Source organism: Strongylocentrotus purpuratus, unplaced genomic scaffold (genome assembly GCF_000002235.5).
Source record: "Strongylocentrotus purpuratus isolate Spur 01 unplaced genomic scaffold, Spur_5.0 spur5_scaffold_5, whole genome shotgun sequence".
NCBI classification, from domain to species: domain Eukaryota; kingdom Metazoa; phylum Echinodermata; class Echinoidea; order Camarodonta; family Strongylocentrotidae; genus Strongylocentrotus; species Strongylocentrotus purpuratus.
This window is the reverse complement of record NW_022145611.1, coordinates 23,161,169-23,178,972: the sequence shown is the minus strand read 5'-3', so window position 1 is coordinate 23,178,972 and position 17,804 is coordinate 23,161,169. Positions and strand designations below refer to the sequence as shown.

Here is a 17,804-nt window from a genome sequence, read left to right as displayed (position 1 = left end):
ATACTTGTAATGCACATACAAAATGAAAACAGAATTACGTGTTCTTTGTAAGTGAAATGGAAATTCAAATAAATATATATGCAGTCAAGCAGTAAACTGGAAATTTTTTCAAGATTCTCATATGAACAGCAGTGGGAAGGTTACAATGAATCATACACTTAGGCTAGTGGTTCTAAGTCTATAGTTGCATGCATGTATTCTAGATTCCAACTCATTGGCAGCAAAGCATGGTGTCCACTCGACCAAAGCACTCCAGCACTACTATGCCGCAGCAGGTCAGCTTGCCATTTTTAGTCTGTACCCCATCTTGCACTCAGTTTGCTTGTCATGCTTATAAAGGTTTCATGTCGTGCATACCATATTGTATTGGATTCAGGGTGCTACTAAATCATGTTCATCGTAAATTTACAAAATCACAGGGGATGCATTGAAGATTGTTCATGTTCTGCTAATTTCTCATACCTCTTCAAAGATACTGGCATCTATTGTAGTATAGTCAAACCTGCTTTAGTGACCACCTGTATAGAAAGACCACATTTTGCGTATCCCTTGAATATTGTTTTTATGTTGAAACCTGTACATAAAGACCAGATTTGTGTCCCTTGATCAGTTTTTACATACAAGTTTCAATATATAAATTATGTTACATCATAGTTTTCTAGACTGAAATGAATGTATCTGACAAGCTCAGAACAATGAAGTACTCTACTTGATCATAGCTGAGCTGTTTTTATAGAACACACCAACATGTGTAATCCAATGTCGGCATCATCACCCTCATGTGGAATGAGAATAATACATAAAGAGTTACATCAAAGTAAATTTGTCTGTGTTTGCATCCCCCACGATCAATTTATTAAAACTGGCTGGATCTCTTTTTCATTTCAATATTTGATCAAACAGCAATATAGTTGAACCGAAATCGAAAGAAAATATTACTTTGCTTGCCCAAGTACGCAAGTGACATTCTAACAGCTGGTTATGTAAAAATTGATTACATTTTTAAAGACAGCTTAGATTTGGTTTCATTTCACCCAGGATCTCAATCATTTCGATCCAATTTCTTCATCGAATGAAATAGGTTATACTAGTTCTAATGGGCTCTTTTCATTCCACTATTCTTTGGTGTTACAGATGATGGTTAAGTGTAGTCAGTGTGATTCATAGCTTTAAGAAATAGGATAATTATAATTTCCTTGATGTTTCGCCCCCATTTCCCCCCATTTTCAGTGTAATTACGGTTTCGTAATAACTTTCATACATACTGCGCACATATTAGACAAACATTTTGCATTAACTTAGGTCTGTTAACCAAATTTGTTTTCAGTCTCAAGACAGTCTCTTCTATTTTACCATAAACTTTTGTGTGAGATATAAGATGGTATAATGAAAGTAAGACCTTTTCCTGCCCACAGAATAAGGAAAGTGACTTCAGGTACAATGAAGAAATTGATAGTAAACAGAGTAAATGGACCCTAGTTTTTATATACCATAATAATTCATAGCAATTCATAAGTGTATGTCTGATGCTTCTCATTTGGGATTGCTAAACAGGGTTTATTCCTGTGAGTGCTTCATTGTGTTTTCTTGATGTTTGCTCTGTCATACTGCTGTGTTTATAAAGCATATACTTTGTTTGTATATTCACATACATTCACTTACCTATTTAGTGATGTACATGTATTTATATATATAGTTTTCCCTTCAAATATGATGGTCCAACCCTGCTGTGATCATATATAGTGCATATCTAGATGTTCATATAACGTTGCTTGCATTTTTATTAAAATCTGTGTGTCTGTCTCTGTCTCTCCTCCCTCCCTCCCTCCCTCCCTCCTATGTATGCTCTATCATTATCTATATACAGAAATATTTGCATTGCACTTTACATAACAAATATTTCAGTTATCTAACTGCAAATAATTTAAATAACATTTTTGTACATTAATTACAAATTAATTTTATTATTTAAGATACAACTTCATGTTGATATTGATAATGTATATCACATGCATGTGAGTTCTGTGAGTGTTTTGTTGTTGATGGTGGTTTTGGATTAGCAATAATTGCCTTTTTTTATCTGTTTTGTGATCCTCCATTCACGAATCTGTGTATTACCCTCACAAGAACATTTGTCGAACGAGCATATGAGTGCAATGTTCAGATGCAGGTATGTGTCTTTCCTAGGAATTGTTTTGCAAATGCTGTTACGCTGATGAAATGCGTGGAAATAGTTGCACACGTCTATTACTACACATAGTCATTGCTCTATATGCAGTAATTATTTGATTTATTTTTCACATTTTAAGTCATCATAAGCCTATCCGATTGTGTATTGTTCCTTCTTATGATAGCATTAATAATGTAGCTATCTCTTGATTAGATGAATGGCGAACAGGTTATTAAAAATTATTCTCCTGAGCAGGAATTTAAGCTGTCCACATTTCTATTTATGAAAAAAAATTACAATGTAATTGTGATGAAGGTCACAATGCTTTGTAAATTGTTATGTACTGCAATTAGCTTATTTGGATTGCTCTGGCCGAGGGGGTATTAAGAATCCTGGCAGTTAGACAGTTATATTTATGGTCAAGGCAAGCATGTGATATTGAGAACTAGAGGAGAAAGAAAAATGGTTGATTTAGGTTTCGGAAACCTAAAATAAATATAAACCATGAAAAATATAAAGAGAAATGCATTCTTCATCTGAAAGAAGGCTTAGATAGGATAGTGATTTATATTTCTTTATTGCCAAACAGCTGGTTGAGATTGAATCTATGTACTTGCTTTGTCTGCTTTCTCAAATCCCTGGTTAACCATAATCACCATTCTCCATAAATCAGTTTGAAGAATGCTGGAGATGGAGAGAGGTAGGAAAGGAAGGATGCAAAAGAGACAGAAAGGGGCGGGTATTTCTTGAATACTAATTGCATACAAACCAATTTTATTGTATGGAAGCTAATCAGTCTTTCTTGTACTCTTATTTCTGTGTTTGGAGTACAATTTTCAGTCAGTTATGTCATACAAATACAATGTCAACAGTCATGTAGGCTTTCTTTCAGTGGTAGTGCGAAGCCTGCCCTCTGTAGGTTTGCCCTTTATTTCTATTGGTAGTAGTACAATTTTCATTAGAATTCCAATTTGTCATGAGCCATTAATTTCTTATTTAGTACATGTTTTCAAAATTAGGTCTAAAGTCTGCCCTGTGTGTTCTGTATGTGGACATACTGTATTTTCCATTCTTCAACAGAAACTAGCCTAAATAGTATCCCACAGACATTAATAGGTCACACTGCCCACACCTTGAAGGTTAGAAGTGATGGTTTTATTGCAAAAAGAAGCATAGTTGAAAATATTTTAATTCCCACTGAGCCAAGTTTAAAATATCTGAAGAAGGAAGAAGAAAAGAGGGAAATGAAGAAAGAGAGCTTATGTCTATTTCCAAGTGTGAAGAACATTGGCCTTCAGACATAAGAAACGGGTAAACAACATTCCTAATGAGTTCCTACTAACATCTGCCCCCTCTGTACATTTTTCTAAATGTCAAAGTGAATTTATAGCTTATAAATGTCCATGCTTGAGATATGGTATGATATGGTATGGGTAGGGAGAATAATGAATTGTGGACATATGCTAGGACAGCGGTGAAATGAAATAAAGCCCTTTGTATTATAAAGGAGAATATGACTTGGTATGTGGAGGTTGTGCCATAGACATTCCTGAAAGTTCATGGATACTACTTCATACACTTCCTTTGCAGTTAAATATAGTGAGAAGGAGACAGTCTTGAGAAGTGTTCTGCATTTTTATATACTATTATAAGCTCAAGAGGAAGCCCAAAGAAAGTCTGTTGAGTGGAAGCAAAACAAAAGGAGAGTGTTTCATGTATGTTATCTCAAGATATATATGTCCAAATTGACAAGTGAAGATTCCCTGCAATATCTTTTGTGATCTTGACTCCCTTGACAAGTTAAAAAAAATGACTTTCTTAAAGGTAAAGACCAGTTATGGTCATGCGCTTGCATTGTGAAAGAAACGTTGTGGAGTCGATCAGAAAAGGTTGATCATCTAGCATCTAGCATCTGCAAGGTTCTGGAATCATCAAAATGATAAGAAATTTGGCCCATTCTTCGTAAAGTTACAAGCACTATACACAGAAAGATGTATATGGGACTACCCTATATCTCTCACAGACCATGAGAGAAACAAATTTACCAAATATATGAATTAGTAGGCGGTTTCCCGGCAAATTTTTTATCATCATGTATTAGTCAAAACATATTCTTTCACATGATTGGTAATGAGAGCTTCCATTTCATTTTTTGAAATTGGGGCGTTTCCAATACTGGTCTTTACCTTTAATATGGTAAAGATTTTCTCAAACTTTATATTTATCTGTGTTTATTCTACTTCCATTATGACCAAGAAATGTGTGATATGAAGGTTCAATTCTCCTTTTATTTTGTTTTGTTTGAAATCCCTTTCTTAGGATTTGATTCAATAAACTTTTGATATAAACGTGTAACTTTTTCAGAAGAAATGCTTATCAGATGCATTGCTCCACAAAGTTCAGTGGCTTTCTGTAGTTCTTAGTTTATGAAGTGTCTGACTACTTTAATTTCAGATTGTTTGCAGATGAGTCCAGTGCATTTTAAGTTCTTTTTCTTAGAAACTAGAAATCATTCCAAACGATCAGTGCTACTGTCCTTTTTTACTGTCTTAAAGTACATTTAGTAATCTAGTTTGAAGGTGATTTGTTTGTAAGAAGACATCCCGAGTATGAAAATCAACTTGGTAATATGGTGGCCACCTGTTCAGCGACTTGTGCCCGTGTGTTCATGGTGAGATTTGAACTTGTAAACCTTGCTTTAAACCTCAAGGCAGTTGATAAAACAATCAATCCACATCTCCCGAGTCAAAGCAAAGAACTGTGAACAGAATCATGAAATTGGGATCAAATTTGTGTAGTTTCAGAATCATCAGTTGTGAGCTCGGGAGTTCAATCACTTGGGTGTCTTGTATCTTTTATGGCCCAAGTAGGAAAGGTTTTGTAGCAAAGTAAAGTGTTTCCCTGAAAAAATATTGAATTGCATGAAGAGAAATTGGATTACTACTTGTGAAAACATGATTGTGTGGTGGCTGTTGAAATATCAAACTCTATTTGACAAAGTCTACAGCCCATTTGCTAAAGATTAACAACAAAAAATGATTGATATTAAATTGCAGAAATGTAGTCATATTACATTGAGGTTGGTTTGTTTCTAAGGATACGCATTGAGATTATAAGTATCAAAATCTTCACTTGCTTCTAAAATGCTGACCATCTTCTGAAACCTATATTTTAGATGATAGACAGATTTATTCATATTGCAAAACCTTTGTAACTTTTCATAAGTAGTGTGAATGTTCTGTGAAATTAAAAAAAAGACATTGGTTCACAATAGTGGTGACTTTGAAACTGATGCATTAATATGTTCTAAGGCAAATGAAGAATTTTAGTCTTCCTTTTCTTAGCAGATTAAAATTAAATAGCCAAAAAAAAACATTCAAAATATAACCTATTTATGTTCTCCCCAGACTAAAAGAAAGCTAGGAAATTGATGTAGAAGCTGACATTACAATTATAACCCTATTATCCAGTCAACATCCGCCATATAGACGTATGTTGTTCTCCCACCCACATGTTTCCAACTACAACCTTCTGTATTCATGGCTAAGTGATTCAATAGCAATTGAAACTAATTAGTGGCATAGAAACGGGCCCACCTGCTCTGAGCGGTAAAAGTATCGCTTAGGATGGGAATCAATGAATAGTTGTTGAAAGTTATTTGTGGAAGGCAGGATATATACCACATACTGTTTGCTTTGATCCATGAACCTTTTCCAAATCCACCTACATCTGTATTGCTAAGTGTTTATTGAAATGAACATGTTTGTTTCTCTTAACAATCCATTTTATTGATACCTGTGGGTAGAATGATGGTGGGTAATGACTCTTTGCTTGTCACATAATTTGTTACAGTAAACAGGTAGTAAACAATTGACTCATATTTTATTCAAGAGCGCTGCAAAAACAATAACAAAATGGTGCCAAATCATGATCATTTAGTTTTTCCCATAGGTGAAGAATGTAAAAGCAGATGTGAAAGAAAACAATGTTTGTTGAAGCACTTTTTGGATTTGCTTAGTGGTTATTGTATTTTAAGGTTCACAAAAATCTTTTAGACCTTTCCACAGTCTGACCCCCCCCCCCTCCCATCTCTCTCTTTCTCTCTCTCCCCTTCCTTTTTTATTTCATGAAATATAAAAATGTGTCCAGTTATACCAAAAATTTAAAGTTTTCAGCTTGCAAAGGAAAGATACAGAACACTCATTTGTGGATACCAAATCTGAAATAATAGTATGACATATTCAGAGGAAGAGCAAGTGAACTGGTAGTTAGACTAAGTTTTATTAACGATTAGATCCTATTTTAGATCGTGTATCGATTATGAGTTTTCCTTGCCATATTTATGGACCTGCCAATGTCCACTAGACACATTCCACCCACGTATTCACCTTCCCAAGCCATAAATAGTCTGTCATCATTTCATTAATTGCTCCAAAAATGAAATGAAGATTATTATGCTGCGACCGAAACCACTGATAAACATTTGAGATTCGCCAGCAGGTTTCCAAGGCTGATGGTCCATTCATAAAAAGCCGCTTGTCCGTCCGTGAAGCTATACAGTCTTCCAAGCATTCACCACCAGTCAATTGAACCAAGCAGGCGTATCCACGGTCTCCCCCGCCCTTCTACTCTAGATAGTAATAGAGAGAGATTCTCACTGATGGAATTTCATAGTCCTCAAAAAAAGAAAATGATTATGTCATGTATGACTCATCACTCAAATCTGTCACTCTTTTATGTACCTGTATGATATCATACGACTTTACCATATTAATCTTTGTCATATATGTCACTTGCAGGCTACTACAATGAAATATATATTGGTTAGCAATTGAGATTTAAACTTCATGCATGCTGTTCATTAAAGTTTGCAAGATTTTGTCATTGAGAAATATGTCAACCTTGAAATAAAGGCATTGTCATTTTGCGGAATGTGTATCTAGCAATAGTGATCAAATTAAAGGCTGGGAATGATTTATGCTGCTTTTTGGAAAATTTGTAATATTCATATAATATTGTCAGAAAGTTTTGTCAAGACCAAGAACGAAGAGGGGGTGAACAAGGGTAAAATCTATGTATTTTGCTTAAGATCCTTTTCCATATTGCTGTTTACTGACAAGTTCCAATCAAGAAAAGGCTTTGCACAAGACTGTAGACATCATTTCCCTGAACAAGGCAATGATGGCAGTGAGAACAACTCATTATCAGATACCCACTCATGCACGATACAACTTCATATCCAGCATTGAGTCATCCCATCATTACATCTGTCTTTCTCTTCTCATTAAATCGCTTCATCTCACAGGTGCCAGCAATACTGCTACCACCGGCGACGGACACTACCATCACCACCACCACCAGCCCCACCAACACCCCATGACGTCATCCCCATCAACCCTATCACTCCCCAAACGCCCCCACTCATCCACGCCCAACGCTGCCGAGGCTCGCCACGCATCATCGGCAGACGGTGCCGTGCAGGTCTACAGCGCCAGGTTTAATCGGCAGCGACCGTACTCTGCTAAAGCTGGATTTGATTCAGGTATTCATTTCATTTTCATGTCCTTTCATATTCATACTCAATTAAAAGACACAAAACTGACAAAATCAAATGTGAGCTCACTTTAAATGGATTAGGGACTGTGGACATGATATTAAAATTAGGTACTTGATTAAATGGTATGGCTTATGGTCACAATAAAGATAATGTAATGAAAACAAAATACAATTATTTATGTCAGTAGTAAGAGAAAACAAGGGATGAAGTATAATTGATATTTTGATCCAGGCTCTGCCTATTAGCTGCCAGCTACACAGAGGTATCACTTGTTAAAATCGGGGATTAAAGACCGAAATTTCAATCCACATATAGAATATAGATTAATTTGATAAAGTGGCTCTAACAAAGCATAAAGGTTGTATTTTCATTTATTAAATAAATAGTTCTGCTGATTACACTACCGTATTATATTTTGTTTTGAAAAAATATATGTTGAAGCTGTTCGACATAAAATCAAATTATCCAGTTAAAAATAATCAAGTGACCTAGATGATCTTAACCTCAAAATCTAATTCGAGGCATTTGTGACAAGCAACCTTGTATAGCTGATGACTACTTGTGAATTAGACCCATACCATGCCCCCCTCTGAGCAGCATGTAATGCATGAGCACCCCACCCTAACTTTGACATTTCAGGGGATGGTCGATCGTCTGGGAGACCTAACTCTGCTGTCGTCTACAGGGATTCATCTGGAGGACAAATAGGTATTTTATACTTCTTTCTGGTCTAGTTCTGTCCCTTTCTCTTTTTGCATCTCTTTATCTGTCTCTGTGTCTGTCTCACTCTGTCTCTGTGTGTCTCTCTGTCCTCTCTCTCTCTTTCTCTCTCTCTCTCTCTCACTATCAACATCACTCACTCTGTTTCTGTCTCTTTGTCTCTCTGTCCTCTGTCCTCTTTGTTACTTTGACCCTTTCAATATCTCTCTCTCTCCTTGTCATAATATGATTTGATTATGTTGTCTTCAATTAATTAAACTGGATGCTACCTTTTTATTGAATGAACTAAAAGTAATGTTTTTTGCAAGCTTACTTCTGAAAAGAATATTTTGTACCCTTATTTTGAAGGAACTAGGGTTATGTTAAATGACAAGCCTCAAATTTGACGAGTGGTAATTGTTAATTTATCTATTATCCATTATGAATGGCAAGTTTTGTATACACATATACATATAATCAGCTTGCAAGTCGAAGAAAGTGAAGAAAGAGTGAGAGAGTGGTGAATGTGACATTGAGGTAAACTGGTTTGTAATACTAGTGACAAATTTGTGAAGTACTTCCTAAGTGAGTGATTCCATTATAGTGTTTGTTAAAAATATTATATATGTGCTGTATCCGAATTAAAATTTAGTTTATATTTCAATGTAATTTAAGTTTTGAAAACATGAAGACATTTTATAAAGTTGTGCATAATGTATTTCTAAGAAATATACTTTGCAAAAAACTACCCAATCAATGTTGCGTACATAACTATCAGGAATCACTGCAATTATTATGTGACTAGCAGGACCCGCGGAAATCCGCGGGATCCTAGAGGGGGGCGGGGGGTGTAAATAGATATATAGAGACTGTCTAAATTAAAACCACCAAGAACTTTATTTGCCATTCAGGCCATGGAAATATACATGTTAAGCGTCCCCGCCCGCTTCCTTTTTGGGGGCCGCCTCCTATTTTTTTTTTTGAAATTTTTTGAAAAGTTTTTTTTTTTTTTTTTTTGAAAGAAAAAAAAACAGCGTCCCCGCCTGCTTCCTTTTTGGGGGCCGCCTACTATTTTTTTTTATTTATTTATTTTTTTTTTGAAAGAAAAAAAACATGAAAAGCACTGCTAAAATGTATTTCTGATTTTAAAAAAGAAAAAAAAAAATTGTCGGCCGCCATCTTGAAAAATAGCCCGAATGTCAGGAAAAATGTACGGAGCGGCCATTTTGAAAGAAAATAAAAAGAAAAAAAAAGGGCCTCCTCCTTCCCATTTTTCAAAAAAACAGGAAGCTAAACATGTTTTTTTTTTTAATTTGGCCTTATATAAAAATAAAAAAAACGATCCAACTGTACCGGTAGTTATTCTTTAAGCCACTGGAACTGCGTAGAGTTCCGTAGTGTGACGTACCGACTACGCAGAAATTAGGCTGCGTATTAATGGGGAAATAGTCCCTGCGTAGGTTATGCGTAGGCTGGCGAAAAAAATTAAACAGGTTGAATTGTTTTCGTTCATCTTGCGTACCCCTTTCCGTCCCTCAGCATATAGTAACGTAGGCCAGCGTAGTTGTTACGCAACACTACGCAACTCTACGTGTTGACCCCACGCCAATTAGTGACCCGCAAGTGTCACAAATAAAGTATTAATAATATGCTCATCTGACCCTATACGCCTAAAACCCCCAAGCTTTCGGGGGTTTATGGCCCCTTGAAACCCGTGGACCCCACGCCTATATTATATATACACTCAACTCAGGACCCGCGGAAATCCGCGGGATTCTAGAGGGGGTGCGCAGGCAAAAAATTAAGTTTTTCATTTCGGGGGCTCCATTTCAAATTTTAGGGAAATTTTCGGGGGCTCTTTTTTCTGGGGCTACTTTTTCATTAATTCATATAAGGATAGGCCTACACTTTGTTGAGATTTGTTTAGTAAGTAGGCTATTAGGTTTCAGGCTTCCTACTTCATAATTGCCTAGGCCTATTTAAAAAAAAAAAACTTTTTCTAGTTCAATAACTAAGTTTTCATGCATTGATTTGATGCAAGAACTGTAACATAATAGACCCTAGATTGTGATTATTTCTGACCATGAATTTCGATAATCATTTTTCAAAGTAAAATTTTCACAGGAAAATCAAACAGTCTTTTAAAAACGTAGACATTAGAGTCTAGTAATACTTTTACTAATTCTAAGCTCAGGTTTCGTAAATCTATTCACGAAACTATATTGAAATCGCGGCAATAATGATGCAAACCAACAGATAACAATTTCAAAGTGTCAAATCTCTTCGACTCGAATTCAACTCACACACTTTCAACTGCAACTCAGCTCATCTCACACACACTACACAGTGGCAATGCAATGCACTGTCAGTTACGGTGATTTTGTCTGATTTTCTTTACTTTGAAGAAAAGATTATCAAAATTACGTAAACATGGCGAGAACATCACAAAATAGGCTTTAATTTCATACCTCTATTTATGGAAACTTTATAATATTGCAGCAATCGTGAATTCGTGATGGAAATTGATTGCAGGACGTTTCGCGATGTTTAGTGGTTCATGGTCTAGATTCAGCTTCTACCGAAACAAAATCGACCGCCAAAAACTCGAGCCCTACGCTCCGTCTCGATCTCGCAACTGCGAAAATGTACGTGTTTTGGCGTACTTGCGTGCGACATGGTAAGCCAGGTAAGGTATGGAATATGGTTCGAGTTTTTTTACGACCGATTTTTGTGTATACAATTTTATACGGATAGTCATCGGTCGTGTGTCAATGTTGAATATCCATGAGGTATCTCTGTCGTCACGCATATCCTGCATTATGCATGTCGCGTCTGTTTTCGCCCTGGACGTCGACACGGAGGAGGACCTCGGGCGGAGTATAGCCAATTCGCTAGAGTAGACTCTCCCGCGGACGATGGCACCGGGCACGGGTACCCCGAGGGCAGGGTTCAGGAGGAGATAGCCGCACCAACTTGGGTCGGCGATCTCATTAAAAAACAATAGAATACAAAGGCCGACGGAGACGTCATGTCCCCCCCGCTGAGCCTTAGCGTATTACTATTATAGATGTATTATCCAATTTGTATCTTTTAATGCAGACATTGACTGTGGAAGTATGTATGAATGTATTCCCTATCTACATGTACCCATACACAATTTCTTGTTTTGAATGTGTGCATGCAACGGTGATAGGCAAACAGAAATTTGTAGGTGTAGTTGCAGCAAAAAGCTCTGCTTATTTTTCATCCAAATAAGCGATGAAAGAATGATATTGCTCTCTATGTGTTGGAATGAATGGGTTTTACACAGTATGGGTGTCACCAGATTTTTTCATGCTTGAAATGAAATTGCACAAACGTTTCATAAATCTTACTTTCACCCATAGAACTGACATTTCTCCCCCCAAAATACAAACAAAACTTTGCTATATGTTGTAAGTTTTTGTTGTCTCTGGTTCACTGGTTCACTGCTTCTCAGTTTAACAGTAATTCTCCTATTTCTTATTAGCAAAGTTTTCACTAAATCACTCAAAAATGTAAATGAATATGTGATGAAATTTGAAACATTGCGCTTGTATTATAGAGGCAATGGAGTGATGTTAATTGAGCTGCACATCAAATCAAAACAATAACTTGGTGATGAGTTACCAATTTTGCATTAGCAATTTGCATATTTCAGACGTAACTCTGGGAAAAATGAATCCTGGGTATTGAATTTTTTACTGTATATCTTCTCTCATGTTTTGATATATAAACTATAAAACTTTTAAATTTAGTTCTACATTATACTTTCATCACAGAGACTTATATTTTGCCAACTCTCTGTCACATTTTATGACAATGATCATTATCACTCTCAGATCGACAGCTGTATTTTCTGTCGCATCTTCACCAATGTCACTTTGATCACTCTCATCGCTTTACCGCTATCATAACAGTGCTCTCATTTCCACCTAAATGTCTCTGTTTTGGTCATCATTCTCATGTTAGTCCAAATGTCCTTGCAGCTCAGCCTAAGCCTCCCGACAGAATACTAGAGAAGAAGAATAAAAAATCACCTAATTTTGTGAGACAGTTCTAATATATCCTAACACCCATCAAGCCAGTAGTAATTCTAATTTGATCAATACCTTTAGCAGATGTGCCAGGGCCATTTCTTGCTAGCTTGTCTGTGGTATGTCCTCAGAAGTGCAACTTGGGGGTGAGACAAATTATGATGGAAATGATCTATGCGAGCGGAAATGAATTGCTGACTAATTTTTGTGTTTCTTCATATTGATTGAGGTGCTATGAAGATTTTTTTTTTTAAACTGAAATTGGGTTTTGGACAGTGATCTTAAAAGGGGCGTTGTGGCGTGCGCCTGTAATCCAGCCAACTATGGAAGTTACAAACTCATCCAGCCGAGGACGCAGGTTCGAACAGTCACGTCTTTCGGATGGTGAAGTTAAAGGTCGGTCCCCAGACGTAAATAATCAAAGCTGATTGATACACGTCTGTAAAAATCCAATTACACACACCCCTTCCTATTATAAAAAGGTTGGAAAGAATAATAAAGAGGAGATAATGTGAAAAAAAGGTGACGTGACCCTCTTCCATTCTCACCTCCTCACCCGATGTCCCTGTTCTCTTGAACTTCATCCATCTAGTAAGACTGCTCCCCCCCCTTACCCCCACCCGACATCAGTGCCCCTGTAATAGCTGTAGCCACACCACGTCAAGAGTTGTAGATGATGTATACATGTACTCTGAAATTTATGTTATTATGGTATTGTTACAAAGGGAAATGAAAGATGCAGCAAGATGAATTATTAGAGCAAGATGTGTTCCAAATCTTTGGTATAGATATTGAAAATCATAGTATAGATATATTGACTACTTTGAGAGGCATCGTTACATCCCGTATGACCCGATCCGCTTGCACAATGAAACTTTTTACACGTAAACCAATAGGGATCTCACTCTCAGCAAAATTTATTTATGTGGCCCGTTACCCGGGGCAATGGGCATCTTTCTTATAAATTATTGACCGTTAGGGCGGACATGACTAAAATTAAGACTCCAATTTCAACCAATCAGATGACTAGATTTATTCAACATACTAAAGAGAGGTATATAATATATGATTAGCATCTTTGTAAAGGAAAAGACCTGGTGAGGTATGTAAGTAGAGTGAAGCAATTGATAGCGTGAATGGTCATTCTAAGAAAAGTAGACTTCATTATGAGAGGTGTACAATGTATGAAATAGACAGCTAAATGACACATATTAGAACAGTATTCTTCAACATCTACCCATGGGAGCTCTCAGGTAAGATTATGATAGCGATTTTACGGCTTTATTGCCAATTTGGTATGAAAGAAACCAGTGCACACACATTGAGGCTTCTCAAATTGGTCTCATTGAACATTCCTATATCCCTATTGAATAGAATCTGGTCTCTACAAGTATCATTCAGGTATAATAACATTTATGGGATTAGGAGAGTAATTGAAAGCTGTTATGTACTTTGTAGTATTTGGGTGGTATTAGGGATCATTAGGTTATTATGTTATTTAAGGCATGAAGAATAGGATGCAACATTGTAAGGATTTGATCAGAATATTTCACATACTTTGCTTCAGATAATGTAGAAGCCTTGAAATCCACTATTTTTCAGTGCAGTTCCTGGAAATTTCAGTTGTCATGATTACAACTGTAAGATATGTGATTTTAAAATAGCAGCTTATATGTTCTAACTTCTACTAAAAGTGAAATAATATTTTTTGTTAAATTTGTATTAATGGTTAAACAATGAGCTACTTTGAATATACTACTATGTAACACTTTTGTGTAAAGATGTGTTAAAATTTGTCATAATGTGCTTGAAAATCAAGGTGGGTAGTATTGGCAAAAACTTTTTCAATTTGTTGTGTGTTATTATTATTTATTTATTTTAGGGGGGGGGGGTGGTCGGTGGTGCATTTTGTAAATGCACTGGGAGCTGGAAGGGAAGTGCAAAGAGCACCACCACATTAATCTTATAAACTTTATTACAAAATTGCAGTGGTCTTATTTTTATTGGTTATTTAAAAAACCCAAACTCTGGGAATGGAATTGCCCCTAAAATGTTATTAGTACTTGGGCAACAGGGTAATATAACTGACATCCTGGATGTCTATAGTATAGTCATTTGGCTTAACCACTGGCTAATTCTTCTAAAAGCAATAAAACAACTTTGTGACATAAACTTTGGAATTTGCATCAAAGCTCAGAAACAATACCAAGTTTATTTTGCTATTCTCTGGTTACCCACTCTGCATCACCGTACAGCACAAATGATTTATAATTTCCGTCTGTTCCACTCACCTGGCCTACTTCTTGCCTGATTTAGTTCTTGTGGTAGTTTTGGTGCTCATCGAAAAAGGAGCTCATATCATTTTGAGGGGATGCTTGGAATAGTTTCTTGATTGATTTGTGGGGGTATATATATCCTACACCACATATATGATGGGCTGGGCTGCCTTGAGTGTGGATGAGAATGGTGTGCTCTCTTAAGGATCTAGTCTGTATTGTCTGGCATTGCTACACATTTGGGGAAGCATTTGAGGTTAAAGCTTTCACTTCTTCTGAAAGATTTAACTTTTTCAAACTGATACTATATTTTACCCCAAAAAATATGCTTAACATGCTTTGATGAGTTATTATGATGTCCATTTAATAGAATAATCAGAAGGACCCAGTTGACAAAATTCTTTGATATAACTGTCATTGAACATCAATGAAATATCATGGACTTTGTTGTAGATTTTTCTCAATTTCTTGCTTGCAACTTTGTAGAAGCTCCCTCATCAGTTTTTTTGCAAAACCATTCAATCTAGGTACAGGTACATGTATATCTTATTTTCGACTCTAGCAGTGGGCCTTTAAAGTTGTTAATAACTTGTTACAGAGGATTCTCTATCTTGATTTTCTGAGAATACAAGATAATTTATTCCTCCCCTCCGACCTTCCAACCCCTCGGTGATCAGGTACCAACCCCAAAGAAAGACAAGATTTACTTCTACTTGATTTCATCATCATTAAAAGTACTTCAGAATTCCTCATCCCACCTTCTCTTGTTTCCATTTTTCATCTACAATGGAAGTGGTGGTGGAGGCGTGGTGATGACCAGGTCAGATTATTATGCGATTACTAGGCAGGTAGAAGCACATACGTGCAATATTGAACAAACGGGTGTAGGTTTTATACCTTATATGGCTTTTCTTTTCTATTATTAAAGCTCTTGGTATTCCAGATATATGTATCCAAATAGATTCTTAGCTGTATCATTACAAAATGTGTGTTGTGCTTATTTCTGAAAATCTTTAAAAAATGAAAATTTCACAGGTTTTGTGAATTGTCAAGAATTTCAAAAGTTGATGCTTTGAAATGATTGGATGTTTACATTGAATTTTTTTGCAATTTGTGAAAGTTTATCACTGTCGTTATAGTCACTAAAATATATGAAACGTTCTGGATTTGCAGTAGCATTTCTAAAGGGATAATACATAATCCCTGAGATCATAAAGACAAAATTTCCTATACCCAAATTTTGTTTTGTCTCTGTAAGAAATGGATACTAAAGTAATGATTTCATGAAATGCTTCCTCCATTTAAAATACCTCACATTGTCATCCATTTATACCATATCCAAAATGACAGTATCCCAGTTAGTGGCATTCCATCATGCAAAGTAGTGTATGTTTCATGTAACCACTTACATATCTAGCATACCTGACATGTTCCTTACATGTTATTATGCCTGGGGAATGTATGAGCAATGTAGACATGATTTATGAGATAGATTTTCAACCTGACAACTTTGTTTGTGTCACTGATGTGCATTTTTAGCTGACTGGAATGGAATAGTTTTTCTCTAACTTGCTCTTGTTTATGTTTCAAAATACATTAATTTTTTTTAAACTACGGTACATGTTTACAGACAAAGAAGGTATGGGGTTGTCTATTAGGTTGTCTATTTGTCAATGGTATTTTTTTTCCTAAGTATTAGGATTAGTTTATCAAAATGTTAACGTAATGTTCCTTTTTCAATAACACTTCTCTTTGATTACTGTGTATGGAAAAAAATGTTGATGAAAGATAGGTACATGGAATATAGTACCGGTATTTGACTTTTAAAGAAATTTTTTATCAATTTTTTTAAGGGGGGGGGGGATTTATCTAGATGTATACATTGATGTACGTTATAATGGAAAAGCTTTCAGTAAATTTCCTTCAAGGATTATTTTTTTTTAAAGATATAAGATGTCACAAATGATTTGGTCTTTCAGTAAGAAATCATGTTCAATGTCATGCCAAGAAGATGCTCATGCTCAAAATGTTCATATTTGGACAAAAAAGTGCATTAGAGGGCCACCCTGCTTGCTAGCAATCCCCTAACATATGTTTTGAGTTGTCCCATTGCACACCAGCGTGCAGTATTCTCATGAACACATACCAATACAAGCCCTGACAATCGTTTCAGCAGAGACTGCCAGATTTCAAATCCCCCCCCCCCCCTCCCCCGACCTTTTTTCATTTTTTTTTCTTCATTATGAGTTGTTCTTGATCACCTTAACATCGGTTTGTGAAAGCCGCAACATTGCGAAATCGTTCTCGTCACCGATAAGCACGGCCATCCCTCCCCTGTTACAAGTTTATTCAATTATCACCCTCATTGGTCAGCTGTCACTAGCAATTCTGTATTGGATTGAGCTCCCGAGTCTGGGACTGGAGTTGCTCTAAAACGAAATACTCTGCCTCTTTCTTCATCTCGTATTTCTGTATTTACTTTATGTTTGGTTGATCAAGGACTAAAAAAGGGCACTAAGTTATAGTTATTATAGTTTGTAAATATGATACTGAATGTATTATTATCTAAGTATTGCCAATTTTGTAAAGCGCTTAGAAACATTGTATTAAGCGCTATAGAAGTACAATGTATTATTATTATTATTATTAAGTTGGTGCACCTTTCACACTTAATTTTTTATTTTAATGGCATTATAGGGCTACCATGCAATTATAGGCCTAGCATTTTATTCAGATCTGATATCCTTTTCAACTATTTGATGAAAATGAGACAAAATCCCATTCTGAATGCAAATTATTTCTCAACTTCGGGAGGATTTTCATATTCAATCATATATGATGGGGGGGGGGGGTCTAAGATTGATTACATGTACATGTAGGTGTGTTTAAGAGGGTGTGTATGATCGGGAAGGATTTCTTCCAAGTTTCCCCAGTTTTCTCACTTGTTAGAATTGACTTACATGTCCAAATGATTTGCTGTTCAGTACAAGATTAATGAAGCCAATGTGATTTAGGGAAACCATGTCAAATGTATTTGCTTTTCCTTT

At 36.0% G+C, this 17,804-nt stretch overlaps 1 protein-coding gene across 6 annotated transcripts in view; it reads left to right on the top strand.

Annotated features, from left to right (window-relative positions):
- LOC582217 (tubulin polyglutamylase TTLL5) overlaps positions 1-17,804 on the top strand; it is a 77,209-nt gene that overhangs the window by 28,306 nt on the left and 31,099 nt on the right. For 5 of the 6 annotated variants that reach the window (XM_030999650.1, XM_030999652.1, XM_030999649.1 and 2 more), the window contains 3 exons: positions 204-275; positions 7,476-7,712; positions 8,367-8,435. In XM_030999650.1, the coding sequence (XP_030855510.1) occupies positions 204-275; positions 7,476-7,712; positions 8,367-8,435 (378 nt within the window). The remainder of the gene's footprint in view (positions 1-203; positions 276-7,475; positions 7,713-8,366; positions 8,436-17,804) is intronic. The other variant, XM_030999651.1, reaches the window with a different exon arrangement.